The sequence below is a fragment of the Bufo bufo genome, chromosome 8, assembly GCF_905171765.1.
Source record: "Bufo bufo chromosome 8, aBufBuf1.1, whole genome shotgun sequence".
NCBI lineage: Eukaryota > Metazoa > Chordata > Amphibia > Anura > Bufonidae > Bufo > Bufo bufo.
The window spans coordinates 190616541-190638348 of NC_053396.1; the positions used below are offsets into that span (position 1 = coordinate 190616541).

Genomic DNA, 21808 nt, shown 5'->3' on the forward strand with positions numbered 1-21808 from the left:
TGCAGCCAATCACTGGTCTCAGTAGTGTATGGCACCAGGCCGCTGAAGCCTGCGATTGGCTGCAATTACATACAAGGACATTACCACTGCAGCCAAAGCAATACGTCACTGGCTGCAGCCCGGGGAACAGAATGGCGGCGCTGGATTAGAAGGGTCTGGGAAGGTAAATGTAAGTTTGCTCATTATTTTGACAGTTTCCAGAAATACATCTTGGACAACCACTTTTAAAATGTTTTTAATGCAATGAAAAATTATTTTAAAAAAATTGCACAAAAACTACTACAGACATAACTATCCATAAATGGGCGGGGGCATGACGTGACGGCGCCTCACGTGTCAAAACAGGCGCTGATAAAAAAAAGAGCATTCTGATTGGTCGCGCCTGTGACGTAAAATGGAGGAGTCCATGACGGTTGCTAGGAGACGGCGGGAGGCGTGACAAATTGGTGCTGGCCAGGTGAGACGATGAGTGAGTCCGGAAGCGAAGAACTAGAGCCAGAACCGAGAGACGAGATGGAAGACGGTGAGACTGTGGAGACGTTACTGAGGGCGGCGGCCGGGCTGCTGCGGGAGCTCGGGTGAGAGTCTGCGAGGGGAATCCCTGATTGCTCTGTTTTCATGGAAGCTGACTGGTCGTCCTGGGGCTTGTAGTACGTAAGGCATGTAATGTCACATGACCCTGTGACGTCAGACGTTCCATAGGGCGCATGGAGTTTAGACCCTAGCGCAAACGTGACGTCACTGGAGGGTAAATCCTACAGTGTATGGGATCCCCGTAGGTCACGTGATCCTGAGAACCTAAAAAGAGGTTTTCAAAGATTAAAGGGGATCTCCATGACTCTGTTCCTTGGAGTAGGCCATCAGTGATTGGTGGGAGCCCCCCCTCTGATCAGTGCAATGGTGTGGTTTCTGAGTTCCTCCTGACCTTAGGCCCCTGTCATTGGCTACACGGGCACAGCGCCCCCCACCTTAGTGTGGCTGGGCCTAGTGCTGCAGTTCAGTTACTGGGATGAGCACTGGTAATCTTATTGCACCTACAAAGTAATCTTGAAGAGAAAGCAGCGAGCGCCTCATCGCTGATCGGCAGGGGTGGGGGAGTCGGACCCCCACAGATCTGATATTTATTATCTATCCTGAGGATATCATCAGTATAACTGACTGCACAAGGCCTTTAAATAGCATCAGTCAGCAGGACCAACCCTATAAACCTGACCGTGCTGTCTGGTGAGGTTGTTCCTGCTGGTTGAAATGATACCTGGATGACGAAAATCTTTTGCCCTGTCCCAGAGAAAAAACAGACTTTTGTTCTGGATTTAAATTAGGGCCCTAGCCCCATGGTGCACCTCTGCTGTCCACGCCCCCATCCCCTTGATGGACAGGCGTCGGCTCCCTCTTGCCTGTAATGGCGCACTGGACGGGCTCGGTAAAGCATAAACGCTGGCGCACCATTGCAGGTCCAGGCGAGAGGACGCTGGTGCCTGGTTCTTTTATTAAAGGGGCGGAGGCGTGGAAAACAGAGGAGCTGAGGTCCTCGGAGGTGGTAGGGTGCACCCCTTGGTGCACTGAAGCCCTAATTTACACATAGAATAAAAGTGTCTTCACTGGAATGGTGCAACCAGGTAGCGTTTCAATAACCGGAATCAACCCTGCCGGGCAGCATGTCTCGTTTAATAGGGTGGATCCTGCTGAGGCGTGCACCGTTTTATTAAAAACCTTCAGGGGCGGTCACTTTCCTTTGTATAGAGCACATGCATCATTTTGGGCCCCCTGATCAGTGGATGCCATGGCTCTCCTTAGGTAATGGTCTCTGTACATCCAACGGCCGAGGATCCGGATAATTATCAGGGATGAACGCTCGTTCCCGATAATTGCCCTCATAGAGAGGTGGCGCCGATCACCCAACGAACAAGAACATGCTCGCCTGTTGGGTGATTGCACCAAAAAGCCTTGTTTGCTGGCAGCGCGTCGTCCTCCCCTCCACAGACAATGAGCCCCTATGGGGCTGAATGATCACAGTAGGGATCGCTCATCCCCTTACAGAGGAAGGGATTGCCGCATACAAATACCACTCGACTGAGGCGCAATGATCAGGAGCGAGCGGCTCATTCCCCATGTGTCTGCTGGAGTATAACCCTGAGGTATGTACCTGTGTGCTATTATACCGCCACATACCTTCACTCCCGTCACACTGGTGAGACACTTGCAGGGGCGGACACAGGGTGACGTGTTATCTGACTAATCGTTTGCTTTTACATTTCAGCTACACGGGACCTTTATCTGATGCGGATGCCCTGCTGCGTTCCTGTGAGTCGGGGGCCGAGTGCCAGCTGTTCACATCTCTGTGTGTGTGGCTGGTGTCCGAGCTGAAATCTGTCACCCCTCTGGTGGAAAATGTCAGCCCAACCGAAGGTAAAGTGCGGGTCACCGAAATACACTGAGGTTCACCCATTATTCTGACACTTCCTACTCTCGATGTCGACGGTGCACAACTCATGAAAGAAGTTGCGTGTGCAGAGCTGGCGGGTATATAAGGGGCGGCGAGCTGGCACGGTGGGGATATAAGGGGCGGCGAGCTGGCACGGTGGGGATATAAGGGGCGGCGAGCTGGCACGGTGGGGATATAAGGGGCGGCGAGCTGGCACGGTGGGGATATAAGGGGCGGCGAGCTGGCACGGTGGGGATATAAGGGGCGGCGAGCTGGCACGGTGGGGATATAAGGGGCGGCGAGCTGGCACGGTGGGGATATAAGGGGCGGCGAGCTGGCACGGTGGGGATATAAGGGGCGGCGAGCTGGCACGGTGGGGATATAAGGGGTGTGTTAGGCAGTCTGCACACATATCCCTCGTTGCTGTCACGGTTAAAGGGGCGATTTATCAGAGTTGTAAAAAGGGAGGAATACTGGCTTTCGGGCCCCGGCTGGCAGTATTTCTGACACTGCGCAGTGTTAACTGTTCACGTGCTGGTGATTGGACAAATGGCACCATTGTGAATAACATACGTGGAAACTGCAGAGCACCAGGTGCCACTGATGTGAGAGGTGAGCGTTGGTTATGAAGGTGCGTGAGGGCAAAGCGACACCCTACAGGGGAGCAGTTCACCACCAGAATGAACCAAGGGGTGACCGGACATGTCTAAGGCCTCATGCACAGGACCGTTGTGTGTTTTGCAGTCCACAAATTGCGGATCTGCAAAACACGAATGGCGTCCGTGTGCGTTCGGCAATTTGCGGAACAGCACGGACAGCCATTAATATAACTGCCTATTCTTGCCTGCAAAACGGACAAGAATAGGACAGGTTATATATATATTTTTTTTTTTTTTTTGCGGAACGGAGCAACGGATGCGGACAGCACACGGAGTGCTGTCCGCATCTTTTGCGGCCCAGTTGAAGTGAATGGGTCCGCATCCAAGCCGCAAAAAGTGCGACTCTGATGCGGACCAAAACAACGTTCGTGCGCATGAGGCCTAACACAACAATTCAGGGGACTCTACTGTGTATGCAGCTTCGGAGCAGACGGGTGGTCACTGCACCCCTTCTATCCAAGTTGCATGAGAAGAAAAGGCTTCAATTTGTGTCGGAATCGGACCTCCGCTGATCGGTGAGGGGTTGTCTTCTCCGATGAGTCATGTTTTCGGCTTCATCATTCGGATGGACGTTGGCTTGTCAGGAGAGAAATGTCAGAGAGCAAACCCCGTGCAGCCATTGCTGGTGGGGGCAGCTTTATGGTTTGGGGCAATGTTGTCCTTCTTTGGGCCCACTCATCCATGTGGAAGGCACTCTCCACCGATTTTGGTATGAATCCATCTTTGCAGATCACATCCACCCCTACATGCTGATGGTCTTCCCTGGGGCGGATGGGATCTTCCAGCAAAACAATGGGACATGTCACAGACTAGAAATGTCTGACTTTGGTTGGAAGAGCCTGACCAAGACTTCCAAGTACTACCCCTGGCCCCTAATTCCCCAGACAATTGAGTGTCTGTGGGACCACCTCCATGGTCACGTTCGCTCTATGAATCCTCCCCCCACGCATCTCCAGATGCTGTGGGATGCACTGCAGCCAGCATGGCTCCAGATGGCTGTGACCACCTACCAGGACATTATGGAGTCTCTCCCAGCCCGTCTAGCTGCTGTCTGCGCTGCACACGGCGGTTACTCTGGATATCAGATGGCGGTCATAATAACGGGACTCGACTGTGTACATACATTTAAAGAGTTCTGAGAGACCAGGAACCCATAGTCGGGGGTAGTGCAAAAGTAAATTAAAAAGACTTGGTCACATACCATTCCTGCCCAGGTCACTGCTGATGCCATTGGCTGGTCAGCAGCAGTGGCACTCGAGTCCAGAAGCTTGGCAGCCGCCATTCACTTATCCTATCTCGACAGCTCTCCTAAGGACGGTCATAAGTATGTAGAGCTCTGGACGACCATGTTACGGTAGAGATGGAATATGGCTGGGATGTGGCATCACTTTATGATCCAGGGAGGGAAGGGGGGACCTGACCTATGTGACCGTACTGATCTCAAGAAAGAAGGGGCCACCTTCACATGTGTGTTCATGAATCCGGCATAGGAACAGCGTTCACCAGATCCGGCAGTGCCAGATAATGCCGGGGACCGCAAGATCCCCATTGACTGCGTTTGAGGATCGAACGCAGACCCATTAATTTCTATGGGGCCACAAAAAAGGCAGACCACGCACGGATATATCATCCGGGCTGCAAATTATAGAACGCATCCTTTTCTAGGCCGTATTACGGACATGAATAGTAATTTCTAGTAATGGGAGTGCGGAAGATGTCCGTAATATGCATAAGGCCTAATTGTAAGTAACCACATCATGTCCGTTTTACGGCATCTCTTCCCACGGGAAGTGTGGGATGCACATTGCCAGTATCTAGTTTTTGGACCGCAAAACGGAAACTGCCGTGTAAGTGTAACCTTACCCAAAGGTCAGACCCCCCCAGATGAATCCATAGCGAACTACGTGTCACGTGTGGCGGAAGCCTGTTTACCGGTGTACCTCCTTGTCCTACGTGTGCTTATTTTTGGACTTGGATATTTTTTTTATTATAATTGATGTCCTACATACGGGGATTATATCGTGACGCATACAGGCGCACTTTTTTTCCCCCTCATTTTAATTTTGTTAATGTGCTGTTTGTATGTAAAATGAAATAAAGGTAAAATACTTTTTGACAACCTGCTTGTAGTGATGGCATTCACCACTAGATGTCAGCACATGGATAGAGACTCGATAAACCCCTCTATAAAAATGCATATTTTCCAAAAAAAATTTAAAGCTGTAACTTTTATAATATTAGAGGCAAGTTTACCTGACCGCCATCAATGGTCTGTGCTTCCTGATGGTTACCTGGATCCAACCGTTCACATGTGGTTTCTGACTCATCGTGACTGACGGCAGTGCGGGGGAGTCTCGCTGCGCAGCGCTTCTATATGAGCTGAGAAAACTGAGCTGTGTGCACATGTCGAATGCAGATACAAACCTATAGTGACTAGGACGTGGGTCACCTATAGAAAGGTGTAGATCATGAAATAGATGACAAATAGGATACCATGTCCAACCTTCTTTACTTGGCATTTCCTTGAAGGGTGCAGATGCGGCTTCCCCTGGTAAAGTCGGCTGTGTGTCGGGGGGTTCCAGGAGCGGCACCTGGTATCAGTAAGTGATCCCTGTGACGGCTGCATATAGAAGGGAATGGTCTCCGATGTAGCGGTGCCTCTGTGGTCCTGATGGCTCTGGGCCTATGCGTTTGGTGCTAAGACCTTGTTCACACTTGGTTTCAGAGCCTTTGTGGGGATTCCGTTAAAAGGGGTCGTCTACGAAAAATATTCTACATCTTTCAAACCAGCGCCTGGATCTGAATACTGTTGTAGTTGCCTGTCATTAAAGGGAGTCTTTCACCTAAACCAGGGATGCTCAACCTGCGGCCCTCCAGCTGTTGTAAAACTACAACTCTCACCATGCTCTTCTGTAGGCTGTCCGGGAATGATGGGAGTTGTAGTTTTGCAACATCTGGAGGGCCGCAGGTTGAGCATGCCTGTCCTAAACTGACCATTATAGAACACTTACGGTAAGTAGCGTTCCAATACGGGGACTATAATTCAGATCATGGGGTTCAGAGGTCACGCTACATATTTTTTTTTTTTTCTGGAAGAGTAAAAATACTCCTCTTACCATTTTTGAGGAGTATTTTTAGCCGATGAGGAGTACGAAAGTTACAGTAATTCAAATAGTTAATACAAAGGCCTACATAACATTAAGGGGTTGCTATTTATGCAGGGAAACCATTACCAGTATCTAGAACTATCTTCCATGCATAAATAGCAAATTTATGCAATTTTAAATTTAGCTGAGGTCACTGTTGCGCTGAGGGGGGTCGGCGCCACTGAGGTCACTGTTGCGCTGAGGGGGGTCGGCGCCACTGAGGTCACTGTTGCAGTGATTTTATGAGGTTTAAAGGGTTTGTCCTAAGATCAATATTTTATCACCTGTCATTAAAGGGAATCTGTCACCAGAATCATCACCATTAAACTAAAACTATTGTCTTGTAGCACTTACTACCTCCTTTCCAGATGCGCTTTTCTTTCCTTGCTGCTGGGGGTGTAGAGTATGAGCCGAGGAGAGGCGTGCTTGGGCTCTGCTGGAGGGCGGGCGTGGGCACTCAATGGGGGTGTTCCTGGGCGCCTTTGAACAAAAATAACGCCCCTCTGGGCTCCTTACTGCCTCATTTGCATAAGGAATAAAGTGAATTTTTTAGAGATAGAAACCAAGCAGCAAGGAAAGAAAAGCGCATCTGGAAAGGAGGTAGTAAGTGCTACAAGACAATTTTAGTTTAATGGTGACGATTCTGGTGACAGATTCCCTTTAAAGAGGACCCCTCACCTCTCCCGATTTTGTCTGTTTCAGAAACTACTTGCACCCCCCATGTAATAACAATCCTGGAGCATCTATTCTTATGACCTTATGTTGCACAATTCCTCTGTTATTCCTGTTATTAGTTATGAATGACTTGCTGGCAGTTTGCAGTGAAGGTCCAGATGGGGGTGTCCCTGCACAGCCTGACATTATTCAATCAGTGCTGTGAACTGGTAACCCCCCGCTGGACCTTTATTGCAGACTAATCACAATTCGTTCATAAGTTCTAGTAGGAATAATAGAGGAATGGTACAATATAGAGTCACAAGAATTGACTCCCCAGAGTTATTATTGCATGGGAAATGCAAGTAGTTACTAAAACAGACATGTCCCCTTTAAGTACATGATCGCTGGGGGCCCCACCTTGGTTACCATGTTCTAGTGTTCTCTGGGTCAAGTATGGATGGGTAAATAGTATTGATCTTGGGACAATCCCTTTAAGGTCTCTTTCACACTACAGTATGTCCATTTCAGTGTTTTGCGTTCCGTTTTTCACGGATCCGTTGTCCCGTTTTTGGGTTCCGTTGTGTCTCCGTTTCCGTTCAGTATGTCCGCAAAAACCTTTCAGTATGGTTTCCGTATGGTTCCCGTATACGGTCCGTTTTTCACGGATCAAAAACGGAAGCCACCTGTATTTGTGCTCAGCCAAAGTTTGGCAACAAGAAACACATGGCCACAGTGGGCTGGGCCTAGCATTTGTTAATGACAGATCCGCAAAAAACGGATGACATACGGATGACATACGGATGCCTTCCGTATGCATTCCGTTTTTTTGCGGACCCATTGACTTTAATGGAGCCACGGACCGTGATTTGCGGACAAACATAGGACATGTTCTATCTTTCCACGGCACGGAAATACTGAAATACTGAAACGGAATGCACACGGAGACACTTCAGTATTTTTTGCTGAACCATTGAAATGAATGGTTCAGTATCTGTTCCGTATACTGAACTCAAAAAACGTCCAGTATACTGAACGCAAAATACTGTAGTGTGAAAGAGGCCTAATTTTTGCTGCCGTTTCTGTGCCGCTTGTCACTGGGGTATGCCATCCATCACGTGGCCATTGCTGCCCACTAAAGTTACGTCCTTGTAGATGAGCTCTCAGGTGGGTATGTCGGTGCCACCGGGGCTGTTGGTAGACTCTGAAGAGACCTGAGGCACTGGCAGAGCAGGACACAGGCACAATGGATGGTGGCGCATGCTGGTGCCAAGGGCACAAGTGAAAGACCTGGGCACATACCTTGCACCGCCACAGTCACAGGTTGTGGATCTGGATGATGCCATCACGCAGTGATAACCACTGATCTAGGGTGCAACAACCTTTGGCACTCCAGCTGCTGTGGAACTACAACTCCCAGCATGCACACTTACTCAGCTGTTCTTGTAACTCCCAAAGGAGGATACTGGGAGTTGTAGTTTCAGCACAGCTGGAGGGCCGGAGGTTGCTGATCCCTGATCTAGAGGCTGTCATTCTGTGTTATGCTTGATCTTGCTATAAAGGGGAGTTTGTCTTCCATGACCAGGTTGCCCTATCTCATGCCACCAGATAATGCCACCACCGCTGTGGTTATTGGATTATACAGTTTTACTGGCCACATGCAGTCCTTGCAGCACCACGTGCCGCCATGTAGCACCGCGTTACAGAAGAAATCCTTATAGCAAACAATATGTCTAGCTCAGCGTCTGATGGAACATGCTGCAATGAATCTTTGATGGATTCATAGGAAAGCTGACAGGTGACAGAGGTCTGTCAGTTATGGAGGTCTCCTGTTGGCGTGTCCAGCGCTGGGACCCCCGCTGACTTCTATAAGCAGGAGTCTGAAGCGCTCAGCACCGTAGTGAGGACGGTCCCCTAGACCTTCTATTGAGGCCGTCTTCAGTACCGCACTCGGCAGGGAGGAGACGGCGCTCGGCTGAGCGCTTCAGACTCATCATTAAAGGGAAATACAAGGTGCTCAGATCCGGGACCCCCACTACACAGCAAGGCCACTTATCCCGCCAGTAAGGATTGCGCGCCTCCTTCAGAGCGGTGTGCCATAAGCTCGGCAGCCCGCTCAAACTGACCAATCACAAAGCTCCTCACTGTAAGCAGCCTTGTTATTGGTTGTTTCAGGCAGCAGCATCACTGCGCTGCCTGCGCCGTTCACAGCGCTGATGAATGGCAGGGAAAAGTCTAAGGCGTATCTGTACGCCTTAGACTTTTTCCAGGGAGTAAAATGGCCTGAACAGGTGTCTGGCGCTTGTACAGACATTATTGCGACCTCTGATGGGATTAGTGTTCTATAATGGTCCGTTTAGGTGAAAGATTCCCTTTAACCATTTAGTACAGCCACTGAGTTACTGGCTGAAATCTATCCGTAGAGCGCCACCTGCTGTTAAGGTACCACTTGGAACCGAACCAGAGTTTTGTATTTTTTTGTGAAGTTATTACCTGAAGTCTCGCGAGACTCCACGAAGCAATCACTTCGGCTCTTCGGAGCCAATACATTCTAATAGTATATGGAGCTCCTGCTCTGTACAGTATTAGAAGGAAGTTTTATGCGAATCTATTTCGGATGTTTTATCCGAAGTCGATTCGCTCATCCCTACTGATTATCTTTTACATTACTCATGGGATAACCCCTTCAAGGTTTCAGTCACTTTGACACCAAGAATAATGCAGCGTTCAGTGGTATTCTTCCCATCAAAATGAGAGAAACCGCAACGAACCCAATTGCAAAGTCAGTGAGCAACCATTTTGAATTGCTAAAGGGCGGATTCTTCTCGGCGTCATGGTAGCTATGATGCTAATGTTAACAGAGCCTTAACCCCTTCCACCCTGGGCCAGTTCTCGCCCTCCTGCCCAGGCCATTTTTGTCACTTTATGTGGTAATCACTTTTGAACGCTCCAGGCCATTCTGAGATTGTTTTCTCCTGACACATTGTACTTCATTAAAGTGGTAAATTTGAGTCTATAAATTTCACCATTATTTATAAGAAAACAAATCCAAATTTTACCCAAAATGTGGAAAAATTAGCAATTTTCTAAATTTCTATTTCTCTGCTTTTAAAACACAAAGTGATGCCTCATAAAATATTTATTACTTAACGTCCCCCATATGTCTACTTTTTATGTTGGCATCATTTTATTTTATTTTTTTAGGACGTTAGAAGGCAATTCTTAATTTTTAAGAAAATTTCCAAAATCAAATAAAATGGAGATGAAATTTCAAAATTTCACTTTTGGCAGATTTTCTATTTTAATCCATTATTTTCTGTAACACATCAAGGGTTAACAGCCAAACAAAACTCAAAATCTATTACCCTGATTCTGCGGTTTACAGAAACACCCCACATGTGGTGGTAAACTGCTGTATGGGCACACGGCAGGGTGCAGAAGGGAAGAAGCGCCATATGGATTTTGGAGGGCAGATTTTGCTGGACTGTTTTTTTGTTTTTTTTTGGACACCATGGGGGAGATTTATCAAACTGGTCTAAAGTAGAACTGGCTTAGTTGCCCATAGCAACCAATCAGATTCCACCTCTCATTTTTCACAGCTCCTATGGAAAACGAATGGTGGAATCTGATTGGTTGCTATAGGCAACTAAGCCAGTTCTACTTTAGACCAATTTGATAAATCTCCCCCATGTCCTATTTGAAGACCCCATGATGCACCTCTACAGTAGAAACTCCCAAAAAGTGACCTCCTTTTGGAAACTACAGGATAAGGTGACAGTTTTATTGATATTTTGGGGTACATATGATTTTTGATCGCTCTATATTAAATTTTTTGTGAGGCATGGTAACCCAAAAATGGCTGTTCTGGCATAGTTTTTTTTTATTTTATTTTTTCACCGGACACGACAATATCAAATATGTTTACTTTTGTCCATTTTCTGAAAGCCATATTTTTTTATTTTGTCAATTGTCTTGTGCAAGGGAAGAGTTGACGTTTTTGTTTTTTTTTGGGTACCATTTTTGGGTACATATGAATTTTTGATCTCTCAATAATACACTTTATGGGGCAAGGTGACCAAAAATTGGTAGTTTTGGCACAGTTTTTTTTTTTTTTTTATGGCATTCACCTTGGGGGGTAGATCATGTGATATTTTTATAGAGCAGGTTGTGAAGGACGCGGTGATTCCTAATGTGTGGGGGTTGTTTTTCATAATAAACACTTAATACAAATGTGTCCAGTGCTGGTGGTCGCACATGTGCAGTAGCTCAGTCCTATCACCTGGATCCTCTTGCACAGTAGATCACCTGGATCCTCTTGCACAGTAGATCACCTGGATCCTCTTGCACAGTAGATCACCTGGATCCTCTTGCACAGTAGATCACCTGGATCCTCTTGCACATGGGCAGCCAATAATAATTATCACTAGAAGCGGCTTCTTCTCACCAGCGGACTCTCGAAGAGGTAATCAAAAGAACAGTAGGGGGCGCCATAACAAGTATGTCAGCAATATCTAGACGCAGACAGTTTTCTAAAAGTTTTTTTCAACTGAAAAATGATGCTTCCTGTGATCTGACAGAGAAACATCATTTATGTGCATTTTCCAAGATCCAAACACACAATGTCGGTGTGCAGTTCTGGAGACCTAAAGAGCGGCCATTTACCAGAAAATTAGTATAGTGCCCATCATAGAAAGCGCAGCACCACAGACCAGCTGCATTGCCCTGCGTTTTCATGATCTGACTTTAAAGGGGTTGTGTCACTTCAGTAAATGGTATTTATCATGTAGAGAAAGTGAATACCAGCCCCTTACTAATGTTCTGTGATTGTCCATATTGCTTCCTTTACTGGCTGGATTCATTTTTCCATCACATTATACACTGCTCGTTTCCATGGTTATGACCACCCTGTAATCCAGCAGTGGTGGTCGTGCTTGCACACTGTAGGAAAAAGTGCCGGGCTCTCTGGTGGCCGGGACCGTGGAAGCTCACATAGGCACGCATGCGCAGCAGCTCCCGTCCCGGTCACCTCCTATCTGCGCCACAGCGATGGTCATTAACTCCTGGAGATGAGCAGTGTGGAAGTTTTTTATAAATTTTTCTGGTTTTCATTCCCTCAGTTTTATGTCCCAAATCTCCATCCAGCAAACTCTTTTTACAAGAGATGTCCTCCACTTGTGTGGATTGGCGGAGCAGGTACTCCCCCCACCCCCCCCCCCCCCCGCCTTTCATCATTGCTGACCTAATTTCAGAAGCACTCAGAGCAGAGCTGAGAGACCATGTCTGTGGCGAACGTTACATGTATTTCGTGTCTGGCCCATAGAGGAGCTCCTGAAGCACGGATTGCTGAAAATGTAACTGCTGGCGATCATGGGAAGATGTCAGGATACATAGGGCGTCACAACTTGCTGGGATGTATAGCTGCAGACTACTCTGTCCCCATGCTGACCCCTGTCCACTGCTGCAGAACTGGACTATACAGTAATGGAATAAGTTGTCCTGATCTTATAATTGTATTAAGGGGGCACTTTGACTGCTGCAGGACGGCAATTTAAAGGGCATCTCTCAGTAGATTTGTCCCTATGACACTGTCTGACCTGTTACATGTGCGCTTGGCAGCTGAAGGCATCTGTGTTGGTCCCATGTTCATATGTGTCCGCATTGCTGAGAAAAACGGATGTTTTAATATATGCAAATGAGCCTCTAGGAGCAACGGGGGCGTTGTCATTACACCTAGAGGCTCTGCTCTCTCTGCACTTTAATTTACAGGATCAGGCAGTGTAAACCTCATCATGCCTGGCTGTATCAGAGTGGACGGGGCATGCCAGTTGCAGAGCCTCTAGGTGTAATGGTAACGCCCCCGTTGCTCCTAGGGGCTCATTTGCATATATTAAAACATATTTTTTCTCGGCAATGCGGGCACATATGAACATGGGACCAACACAGATGTCTTCAGCTGCCAAGTGCACATGTAACAGGTCAGCCGGTGTGTTATAGGTACAAAACAGATGCCCTTTAACTCATTCAGTCTTTGACTTATGAGCAGCATCTGCTTCCTTTTCAAAAAGAGGTTCTGCAGCAGGAGCTGGGTGTATTATAAAGAGTACTTGTTACATGGCACATTGCATTACCTTCATGGCGTAAAGACCGGGACTCGGCATTCACTGGGTCTTCTTGTTTTCTTCTTCTTTTCTGTAACACAGTCCATCTCCTCCTCAGGCCCTGCCGACTCCGAGACCTTCCAGCTGGAGATGAGCGGCGTGATGAGCGAGCTTCACTGTCCCTACGCGGCGTTGACCTCTGGAAACGTCACAACCAGACTGCTAAATGCCGCAACTTGCCTTCAGCTCATTGGTAATGTAGGACTTTCCATAAGATGGGCAGCCATGTCTTAGGGTCCATTCACACGTCCGCATCCGTTCCGCAATTTGGGTCCGCACCGATTCTGCAATTAATTTTCAATAGGGCCGGAAATGTGCAGTCCGCATCCGCAGATCCGCACTTCCGTTCCGCAAAAAAAATAGAACGTGTCCTATTCTTGTCCGCAATTGCGGACAGGAAAAGGCATTTTCTATGGGAATGTCGGTGATTTGCGGTCCGCAGAATGCCGGTGTCCGTGTTCTGCGGATCCGGAAAACACACATACGGACGTGTGAACGGACCCTTAGGCTGGGTTCATATAACGTTTCTGCCATCCATTTAACGTACACAAAAAAATGTGTGCATTAAACAGATGCCCCAGACTGATGCCATACAGTGGCGTATGTCACCATAGAGTTCCATTGTAACTGTGAGAGAGTCTGATAATCCAGGACGTGTTCCCCGCACAGACCCAGGGCGTAACGTGGCATTTCCTAAGATCAAAAGTAAAGGGCAGATTCTCGGACAGATAACAAGCGTTCATGGGAACGCTCGTTCACGATTATCTGGCAGTGTAAGGCTTGGGCGACACGGGTCGCGGCCAGGATCGCTGAGCAGCGGTGATCTAATAGAAATGATTGGGGTGGCAGTCGCAAGAAATCCAGCCTAGGTGCAGTTTGGTGTCGCGCTGCTCCTGTTTGCCGACTGCATCACAGTGAAAAGGGAGGGACGCTCTCCTTAATCAATAATCATGTGGCAAAGGCAGAAGGGAGCGTCAGGAAGGGCGGGCGGTGAACGGTGGTTTTGTACAGTGCTGGGGAACAGTGCGGTTAATGAGAGTTAGGCTTCGTTCACATCACCGTTCAGCCTTTCCGTTCTGTTTAAGAGCAGGAGAACGGAAAGGTCAGATTTGGCGCATAACTGAGCCGAACGAAGCCTACGGACCCCATAGACTATATAACAAAGTCCGTGAGGTTTCTGCTCAGAAGATGGTCTTGGAGCGGAGACATAGGTAGTGCATGCAGGACTTTTGTCTCCTCTTCAAAAATCTTCCTCTGAGTGGAAACATAACGGACTCCATTATAGTCTATGGGGTCCGTAGGCTCCGTTCGGCTCCCATATACGCCGAATCTGTCCTTTCCGTTCTCCTGCTCCTATAACGGAACAGGAGAACGGAAAGGCTGAAAGCTGATGTGAACGAAGCCTTACAGAGTTGCCGTTATGTGAGATAAATGATGGTGGTCTCTTATTAAAGTCAAGTGCATGGAGTTAATATTTAGTGCCTCACATTAATATTAAGTGACCCCCATCAAGCGCCTCTCTGCAATTGCCGCATCCTCTGCACTTTGACAGGTCCAGGCAGTGAAAATGTCATCAAGCCTGGCTCTGACTTCTCCTAAAGTCAAAGTGCAGAGAGAGCAGAGCCTCTAGGTGTAATGACAACTCCCCCGTTGCTCCTAGAGCCTCATTTGCATTTATTAAAACATCACTTTTCTCAGCAATGCGGGCACATATGAACATGGGACCAACACAGACGCCTTCAGCTGCCAAGCGCACATGTAACGGGTCAGCCGGTGTCATTGGTCTGCGGACAGATGGGCCTTAACAGTAATTGCCATTTGAAACAATGCTAAAAATCTAAATGTGTTAAAACCTTCATTTTTTGCTGGGTTTCTATGTCAGTTTTTTTTTTTTTTTTACGGTATACCCTTGTTATACCTTGAATAAAGTCATGTTCTTGGAAATATATTTTTTTGGGCATCAATATAACAAGCCAGCCAATCCTTTACCGCAGTATTCCTGAGCACAGATCTGGAGGCGGCTCGACTCCTTAAGAAAGCCAGCGTTCCCACTTCTGAACCTGTAAGACACAATGAAGACGTTCTGGAGGAGTTACAGCTCATAGGAAAAGCATTGGATTTTCCTGAGATTTCCCCGGACGTCCCAGTGAACGAGCTCATGAGGGAGCTGCAGAATAAGGTAAATGGGATGCACTGGCATTTTTAGATTGTAAGCTCTGCAGCAGAAGCCCTTTCCACTCACTAGGACTGTGTAATAATGGGTTTGGAGTAGGAACCTGGCAGGCAGAAGTGTTATAACTTTGCAGGTTATTTGAATAAAGCTTTTTTTTGCTTTTGATTTTTCCTTAGGTCGCAGAACGTTCTGGGACGGTCCACGTGTCTCTCCCTCTATTTAAATCCCAGCTGCAGCCTGAACAATGGGTAAGGTGGCGAGTTTACTCCAAAAGTTTTTTTATGATGCAGCAAATTTTTCTTGTGCTCTGCTCACATTTGCGCTAATCATTTTTGTGGTTCTTCTCACTGTCTTAGGATCAGAACAACAAAAATGACAGCAGTTCCAGGTCCATCACATAATGGCGCCCAGTGGACTCCATTGACTCTAATTGGGAATCCGTCACCAGCGACCTCCCTATCCCGCTGTTTGCAGTGACACGTAGCTGTGGTTCACGCTGTTTTTCTTTTGTTGATCGTAAGCTTTGTTCCCTAGTCATGATGCTTTGTCTTAATATACAAATGAGACCTTTGGTGCAATGAGGGTGTCACCATTGCACTTGTTGCACCCAAGCTCCTCTCCTTTCTGTGGCCAGCCCCTCCCTGACTGCTTGACCACAGCCTGGCTCTGTCAATTAAAGCAGCAAGGGAGGGGCTGTCCGCAAAGGAGTGGAGCTTATGTGCTGGGAGAGCATTGGTGACGCCCTCGTTGCACCATAGGTCTTATTATGCTAATTTGCATAATAAGGCAAAGTAGCATAACTCTGGAACGGAGCGTCCAATCGTAAAAAGAAGGGTGTTTTAATCAGGTGAACCACAGCTTAGGGGTCTATACAAACAGCTGAATAGGGCGGTCGTTGGTGACAGATTCCTTCTAAAGATCCTAAGGGCTCTTTCAGACGAGCGTGTCCTCTGCGGAGGTCACTCTCTGTTTATGAGCCTGATTGCTCTTTTCGCAGGAGCGCATGGCATTATACTGATTTATAATGCTGTGTGTCTCTGCATGACCTTACTTCTACAGAATCCTACTGACCTAAAGCTGTCAGTATAAGGCCTCATGCACACGTCCGTTGTGTGCATCCGCGTCCGTTCCGTCATTTTTCACAGTGTAGCGGAGGTCCTATTAACTTCTATGGAGCTGTGAAAAAAAAACTGATAGTCCTTCGTTTTTTTTCTCCGCGTCCGTGATTCCAGTCCGTCAAAAAAATATAACCTGTCCTATTCTTGTCAGTGGAAAACGGACCCATTCAAGTCAATGGGTCCGTCAAAAAAAAAACTGATGCACAACTGCTACGTTGTCCGTGTCCGTTTTTTTTTCTACAAGACCTTGGTGCAATAAAATTACACTTTTCATTAACCTTCCTTTTTTTTTTTTTTTTTTTTCCCCCTGTCAGACAAAAAAATCGGACACTGATCACTGACCGTGATGCATGAGGGATGAGACCTTATTCTGTAGATTCTAGTGTGGATGGAAAACCATGCCAACGCTGGGCGAACATAGTCTCCATGTGGATGCTGTCCATGATCTATTTCCACACGGAAATCTGAACTGCCGTGCGGATTTAGGGTCCATTCACACGTCCGTTTTTTCTTTCCTGATCTGTTCCGTTTTTTGCGGAACAGATCTGGACCAGATCTGGACCCATTCATTTTCAATGGGTCCTGAAAAAAAATCAGACATTGAGCTGTCCGTTTTTTTTCAGGACCCATTGAAAATGAATGGGTCCAGATCTGTTCCGCAAAAAACGGAACAGATCAGGAAAGAAACAACGGACGTGTGAATAGACCCTTAGAAATCCGCCGCTAAAACAGCAATCGTAATTGACATAATTATGTTTGCAATTTTAGTTGTGGAATTCGCCCTTTTCTAATGAATTGTGAGAACTGCGGCAAAACCGCATCAAATCAGCACCAAAAACCACTGTTAGAAATTTTGGTTTGGGTGCAGATCTTCTGCACGTTACCCTGCACCTGTGTGCAAATTGCAAAACATTTTTTTTACCTTTTTAAAAGCGCTAGACCAGGGATCAGCAACCTCCGTCACTCCAGATGTTCTGAAACTACAACTCCCAGAATCCTCCTTTCACTTCCGTGGGAGTTACTAAAACAGCCAAATAGGTTTGCATGCTGGGATTTTTACAGCAGCTGGAGTGCGGAAGGTTGCTGATCCCTGCGCTAGACCAGTACAACAAATAGCGGTTTTCTGTTACAGCCCACTCTATGAAGGTTGTTTCTAACTTCTTGAACCTATGAGTGGGTGGAAGTCCTAAGACCTGAGAATATCCATTACTGATACATGTACATTCTTTCCCTAGGAAACCCTGCAGGAGTTGCATTACTCCATGCTCAAGGAGTACGAATGTAGAATGAGGATGTTGGTGACTCGATTTGAGGTTACGGTGCAGTCGTTCCACTGGTCAGAGAGGGCTCAGGTCAGTTATCCTGTAATCCTTATGGTAAATTAGGGGTGGGCGATATAGACCATATGCAATATAAACTATATAAATTTTGCCAACGAAAGATTTAGTTTATATCGCCATATCGCGGTAGAACATGGCATGCGCTGCTCTCGGCACCCACCATGTTCTCCTGAGCCGGCACAGTGGAGAAGGAAGGAGTCCCTTCCTCCCCACTGTGTGCGGCTGCCGCTGACCACTAATGAGAAGAGAGTAGGAGGAGGAGGAGGGGAGGGACTGTGGCCACTGCGCCACCAATGAGTATAGTTAATATGCCTGAATACAAACATAGCCTGCACGTGCCGGCCATATCCCATACCTGGCCTCTATTACTGCGCGCCGTTATCTGCCGCAATTAACCCTCCCCCCCCCCCCCCCCCCCCCCGAAATATAGAATATAGCTCACATGCTTTAAAATTTTTATCGCAAAATAGATTTTAGGCCATATCGCCCACCCCTATGGTAAATGCACACGATCAAGATTGCGTGCTGAAAATCTGCACCGTAGGTCATGTACATTGTAGTCTATGAGAATATGCCATTTTCCGCACAGATTTTGACCTACGGTGCGGATTTTAAAATCTGCAGCATGCCAATTTATTTTATTTTTCCTGACCGGATTTTCTCCATTCATAAAATCCGCATAAGGAAAATCCGCACCAATTGATGCAGATTGACCGCACAGATTTCCCTGCAAGCACCTGCGGATTTCGGTGCGGATTGTCCGCACATAAATCCTGAACGTGTGTACTTACCCTTAAGTCGCTTTTGGCCTTGGGTTATGTCTAGAACTGCTTTTCGAATAAATGGGGTGAAGCTATAATACTAAACACAGCCCAGGGGCAAGAACGGTGGCGTTTTTGGAAAATATCCTGTTGTTGCACATTTCACCTTCTAGTCTAAGGACAGACTTTGTGTGATGGATCTTTTACTGCAGTGGACGATTTATAGGTCTTAGGCCTCTTTCACATGGGCGTCATGTTCTTGGCCCGGATAAGATGCGGGTACGTTGTGGGAAAATGTGCGATTTTTCTGCGCGAGTGCAAAACATTGTAATGCGTTTTGCACGCGTGTGAGAAAAATCTGCATGTTTGGTACCCAAACCCGAACCCAGAAGTTCGGGTTTGGGTTAGGTGTTGTGTAGATTTTAGTATTTTCCCTTATAACATGGTTATAAGGGAAAATAATAGCATTCTTAATACAGAATGCATAGTACAATAGGGCTGGAGGGGTTAAAAAAAAAAAAAAAAAAAAAAAAAAATTAATTTAACTCCCCTTAATCCACTTGCTCTCGCAGCCGGCATCTCTTCTCTCTTCTTTGAGGAATAGGACCTTTGATGATGTTGTTGCGCTCATCACATGGTCCATCACATGATCCATTACCATGGTGATGGATCATGTGATGACCGCAGTGACGTCACCACAGGTCCTTTTCCTCCTGCACAGCAAAGAAGACAGAAGAGAAGCCGGCTGCGTGAGCAAGTGGATTAAGGTGAGTTAAATTATTTTATTTTTTTAACCCCTCCAGCCCTATTGTACTATGCATTCTGTATTAAGAATGCTATTATTTTCCCTCATAACCATGTTATAAGGGAAAATGATAAAGATCGGGTCCCCGTCCCGATCATCTCCTAGCAACCATGCATGAAAATCGCACCGCATCACTTCTATGGGGCCTGCGATGCGTGGAAAACGCACAAAGAGGAGCATTCACCTCACGCATTGCACCCGCGTGGAAATCTCGCCCGTGTGAAAGGGGCCGTTATGGGGTACATTTAATAAGACAGGCATTTTAGACGGTGGCCTATTTAAAGCCGTAAGTTATGAAGAGGCGCTGGCCTTTCCAAAACTTCAGCGGTGCATCCAGCACCAGCTTCCTTGCTTACATTTTAGACCTTTTTCTAGGCCTAAAACAGGCATAGAAATGATGAATTCCCTCCCACTCCACACCCACAATTTTAGACCTGGGAGAGCGGGGCGAAGTCACATATATATCGGTGCAACTAACATTTGCGCCGCTATCTACGCCTGAAATACACCTAATTTAGACTTATTTCAGCATAGTAAATAACCCCTTATTTCATTATCTTTTCGTGGACACAGGTAAAGGAAAAATCCATGGACGACATCTACTGGCCTTTAAGAAAATTGCTCACTGCTGAGTCCAGGATCACAATCCCCCGTTTACTGGCTGTCCGAGAAGACTACTCCCGAATCCTACACACCTGTAATGCCACCTTCTGCGAGAAAACCCGCACTGCTATCCAGAAGGTAGTTACCGTGCTGCTCCTGACGGCAGGACGTGCATTTATCTTTCAGTGTGGGTAAACACTTGTTGGTTTTTGCCCGTTTCTCTTCTGTGTCCCACCCCATGAAGTCCTGTTCACACTTTATGGTAGGATGAGTGTTTTTTAGGGCATGGTGCAGTTTTTATAACCTTAGCATGCATTTCTATATTACATTATATACTGCTCGTTTCCAGGGGTTATGACCGCTGCCGCAGAGCAGATACGAGGTGGCTGGGACAGGAGCTGCTGCGCATGCGTTCCTATACGTGCTCTCACAGTCCCGGACGGCGCTTTTTCTCCTATAATGTGCAAGCACACGGCCATCGCTGCTGGATTGGAGGGTGGTTGTAAACCCTGGAAACGAGCCGCCGCTGCAGCACAGGTACAAGGAGGCTAGGACAGGAGCTGCTGCGCATGTGTACCTATGTGCGCTCCCACAGTCCTGGCCACCAGAGAGGCCGGCCGCTTTTTTCCTATAGTGTGCAAGCATGACCACCACTGCTGGATTGCAGGGTGGTTGTAACCATGGAAACAAGCAGTGTATAATGTGATGGGAAAATGAATCCAGCCAGCAAAAGAGGCAATATGGACAATCACAATACATTAGTAAGTGGCTGGTATTCACTTTCTCTACGTGATAAATCCCATTTGCTGAAGTGACACAACCCCTTTTAAGAGACAGCGGTCCATCATTGGTGGGTGGGCAGGGAGAGGGGGGCAACTCATGTGTAAGCTGAGTAAGTTATGATGCTTGTTGTATGACGGACACCAGGGAACCTGCCAAACGCCATTCACTTATAATGGGAAACTGGTGCTGGAGTGTGCAAACAGCGCCTAAGATCTTTACCGTATTTTGTTTTTCTGGATTATAGGTGCTCATGACGGGTACTGTGCCTGACCGAGGAGGACGACCTAATGAAATAGAGCCGCCAATGCCTATGTGGGAGAAGAGGAGGGAAGGGGGAGGTGGACATCAACGATGGCCCAAAAAGAATAAGAGAAAAAGGAATTGAGCCCAAGAGAAATGTGTTTTCCATACAGTCTATAGTGTGCGGCCTCTTTTCTGCCAAAGTAATTCTATGTGCAATCTCAGGAGACTACAGAACGTCCCTCACTGCCATTGGTTTACGGTGGCCAGGGTGGTGCTCTGACCTTATTACAGAGTAACTGTAGATGATGGACATTAGAAAGCCTTCGGCCAAATATCCAAACCATCCGCACTCTAATAACCTAGATGTTTGTCCGTCAAGCAGTGATAGCCAGCTGGTGGATGACTCCCCAGGAAGAACAGAAGATAATCCGTAAACATGGCCGTTCCTCCTTTGATTCCTTTGATTGGTGTGGGGTGTCTGCTGCCCCCATTACACATTATGTTGCAAACTTATTTTTTTTATATTAATTTTTTTTGATCTGCAACACACGATGTCTGTGTTTCTGCATCCTAATCCGTGCTCAGTTGTGCAACTTTGCTTTGGTAAGCAGATACTTTTGTATGTGGGGAAATTATATGGAAGATGCTTTCTTAGGAAGGCTCAATGATGATAATTGCCCCGTTTAAAGTTGCTGCCAATCAACTGTAAAACTCTCGTTCATCAGGTGAAAGCTTTGATGATGCGAACACGAAATGATTGTTTGTGGACAGCAGATTGTCCTGTGTAAACGGGGATCTGTAGGGGGAAGAGCGATCGCCACAGTGATCACTTGTCCCCATACGGAATAGGTAAAATCCAGGCAATTACGCTAGGTTCACACCTGAGTGTTTTACAGCGCGTTCGTAAGCGCTGTAAAACGCTCAACAGGCAAAAACCAAT

General features: G+C 47.0%; 1 protein-coding gene across 2 annotated transcripts; it reads left to right on the top strand.

Annotated features, from left to right (window-relative positions):
* The first annotated feature begins 433 nt into the window (after positions 1 to 433).
* On the top strand, positions 434 to 21599 carry FAM98C (family with sequence similarity 98 member C). 2 transcript variants are annotated; one of them, XM_040404893.1, is made up of 8 exons: positions 434 to 578; positions 2261 to 2409; positions 13101 to 13235; positions 15037 to 15221; positions 15392 to 15463; positions 17569 to 17685; positions 19807 to 19980; positions 20870 to 21599. In XM_040404893.1, exons 1-8 carry the CDS (start codon positions 466 to 468, stop codon positions 21008 to 21010), a joined length of 1086 nt encoding a protein of 361 aa, XP_040260827.1. In that variant the 5' UTR covers positions 434 to 465; the 3' UTR covers positions 21011 to 21599. The 2 variants fall into 2 exon arrangements, with proteins under 2 accessions (XP_040260827.1, XP_040260828.1); XM_040404894.1 differs by having other exon boundaries at positions 19813 to 19980.
* Positions 21600 to 21808: the final 209 nt, after the last annotated feature.

What these genes read in the sequence shown, in the direction of transcription:
- FAM98C (XM_040404893.1), top strand. Translation starts at nt 466, where the DNA reads ATGAGTGAGTCCGGAAGCGAAGAACTAGAGCCAGAACCGAGAGACGAG. An exon ending in TGAGGGAGCTGCAGAATAAG is followed by an intron (nt 15,222 to 15,391) that starts GTAAATGGGATG and finishes ATTTTTCCTTAG; the next exon opens with GTCGCAGAACGTTCTGGGAC. An exon ending in CCCGCACTGCTATCCAGAAG is followed by an intron (nt 19,981 to 20,869) that starts GTAGTTACCGTG and finishes TCTGGATTATAG; the next exon opens with GTGCTCATGACGGGTACTGT.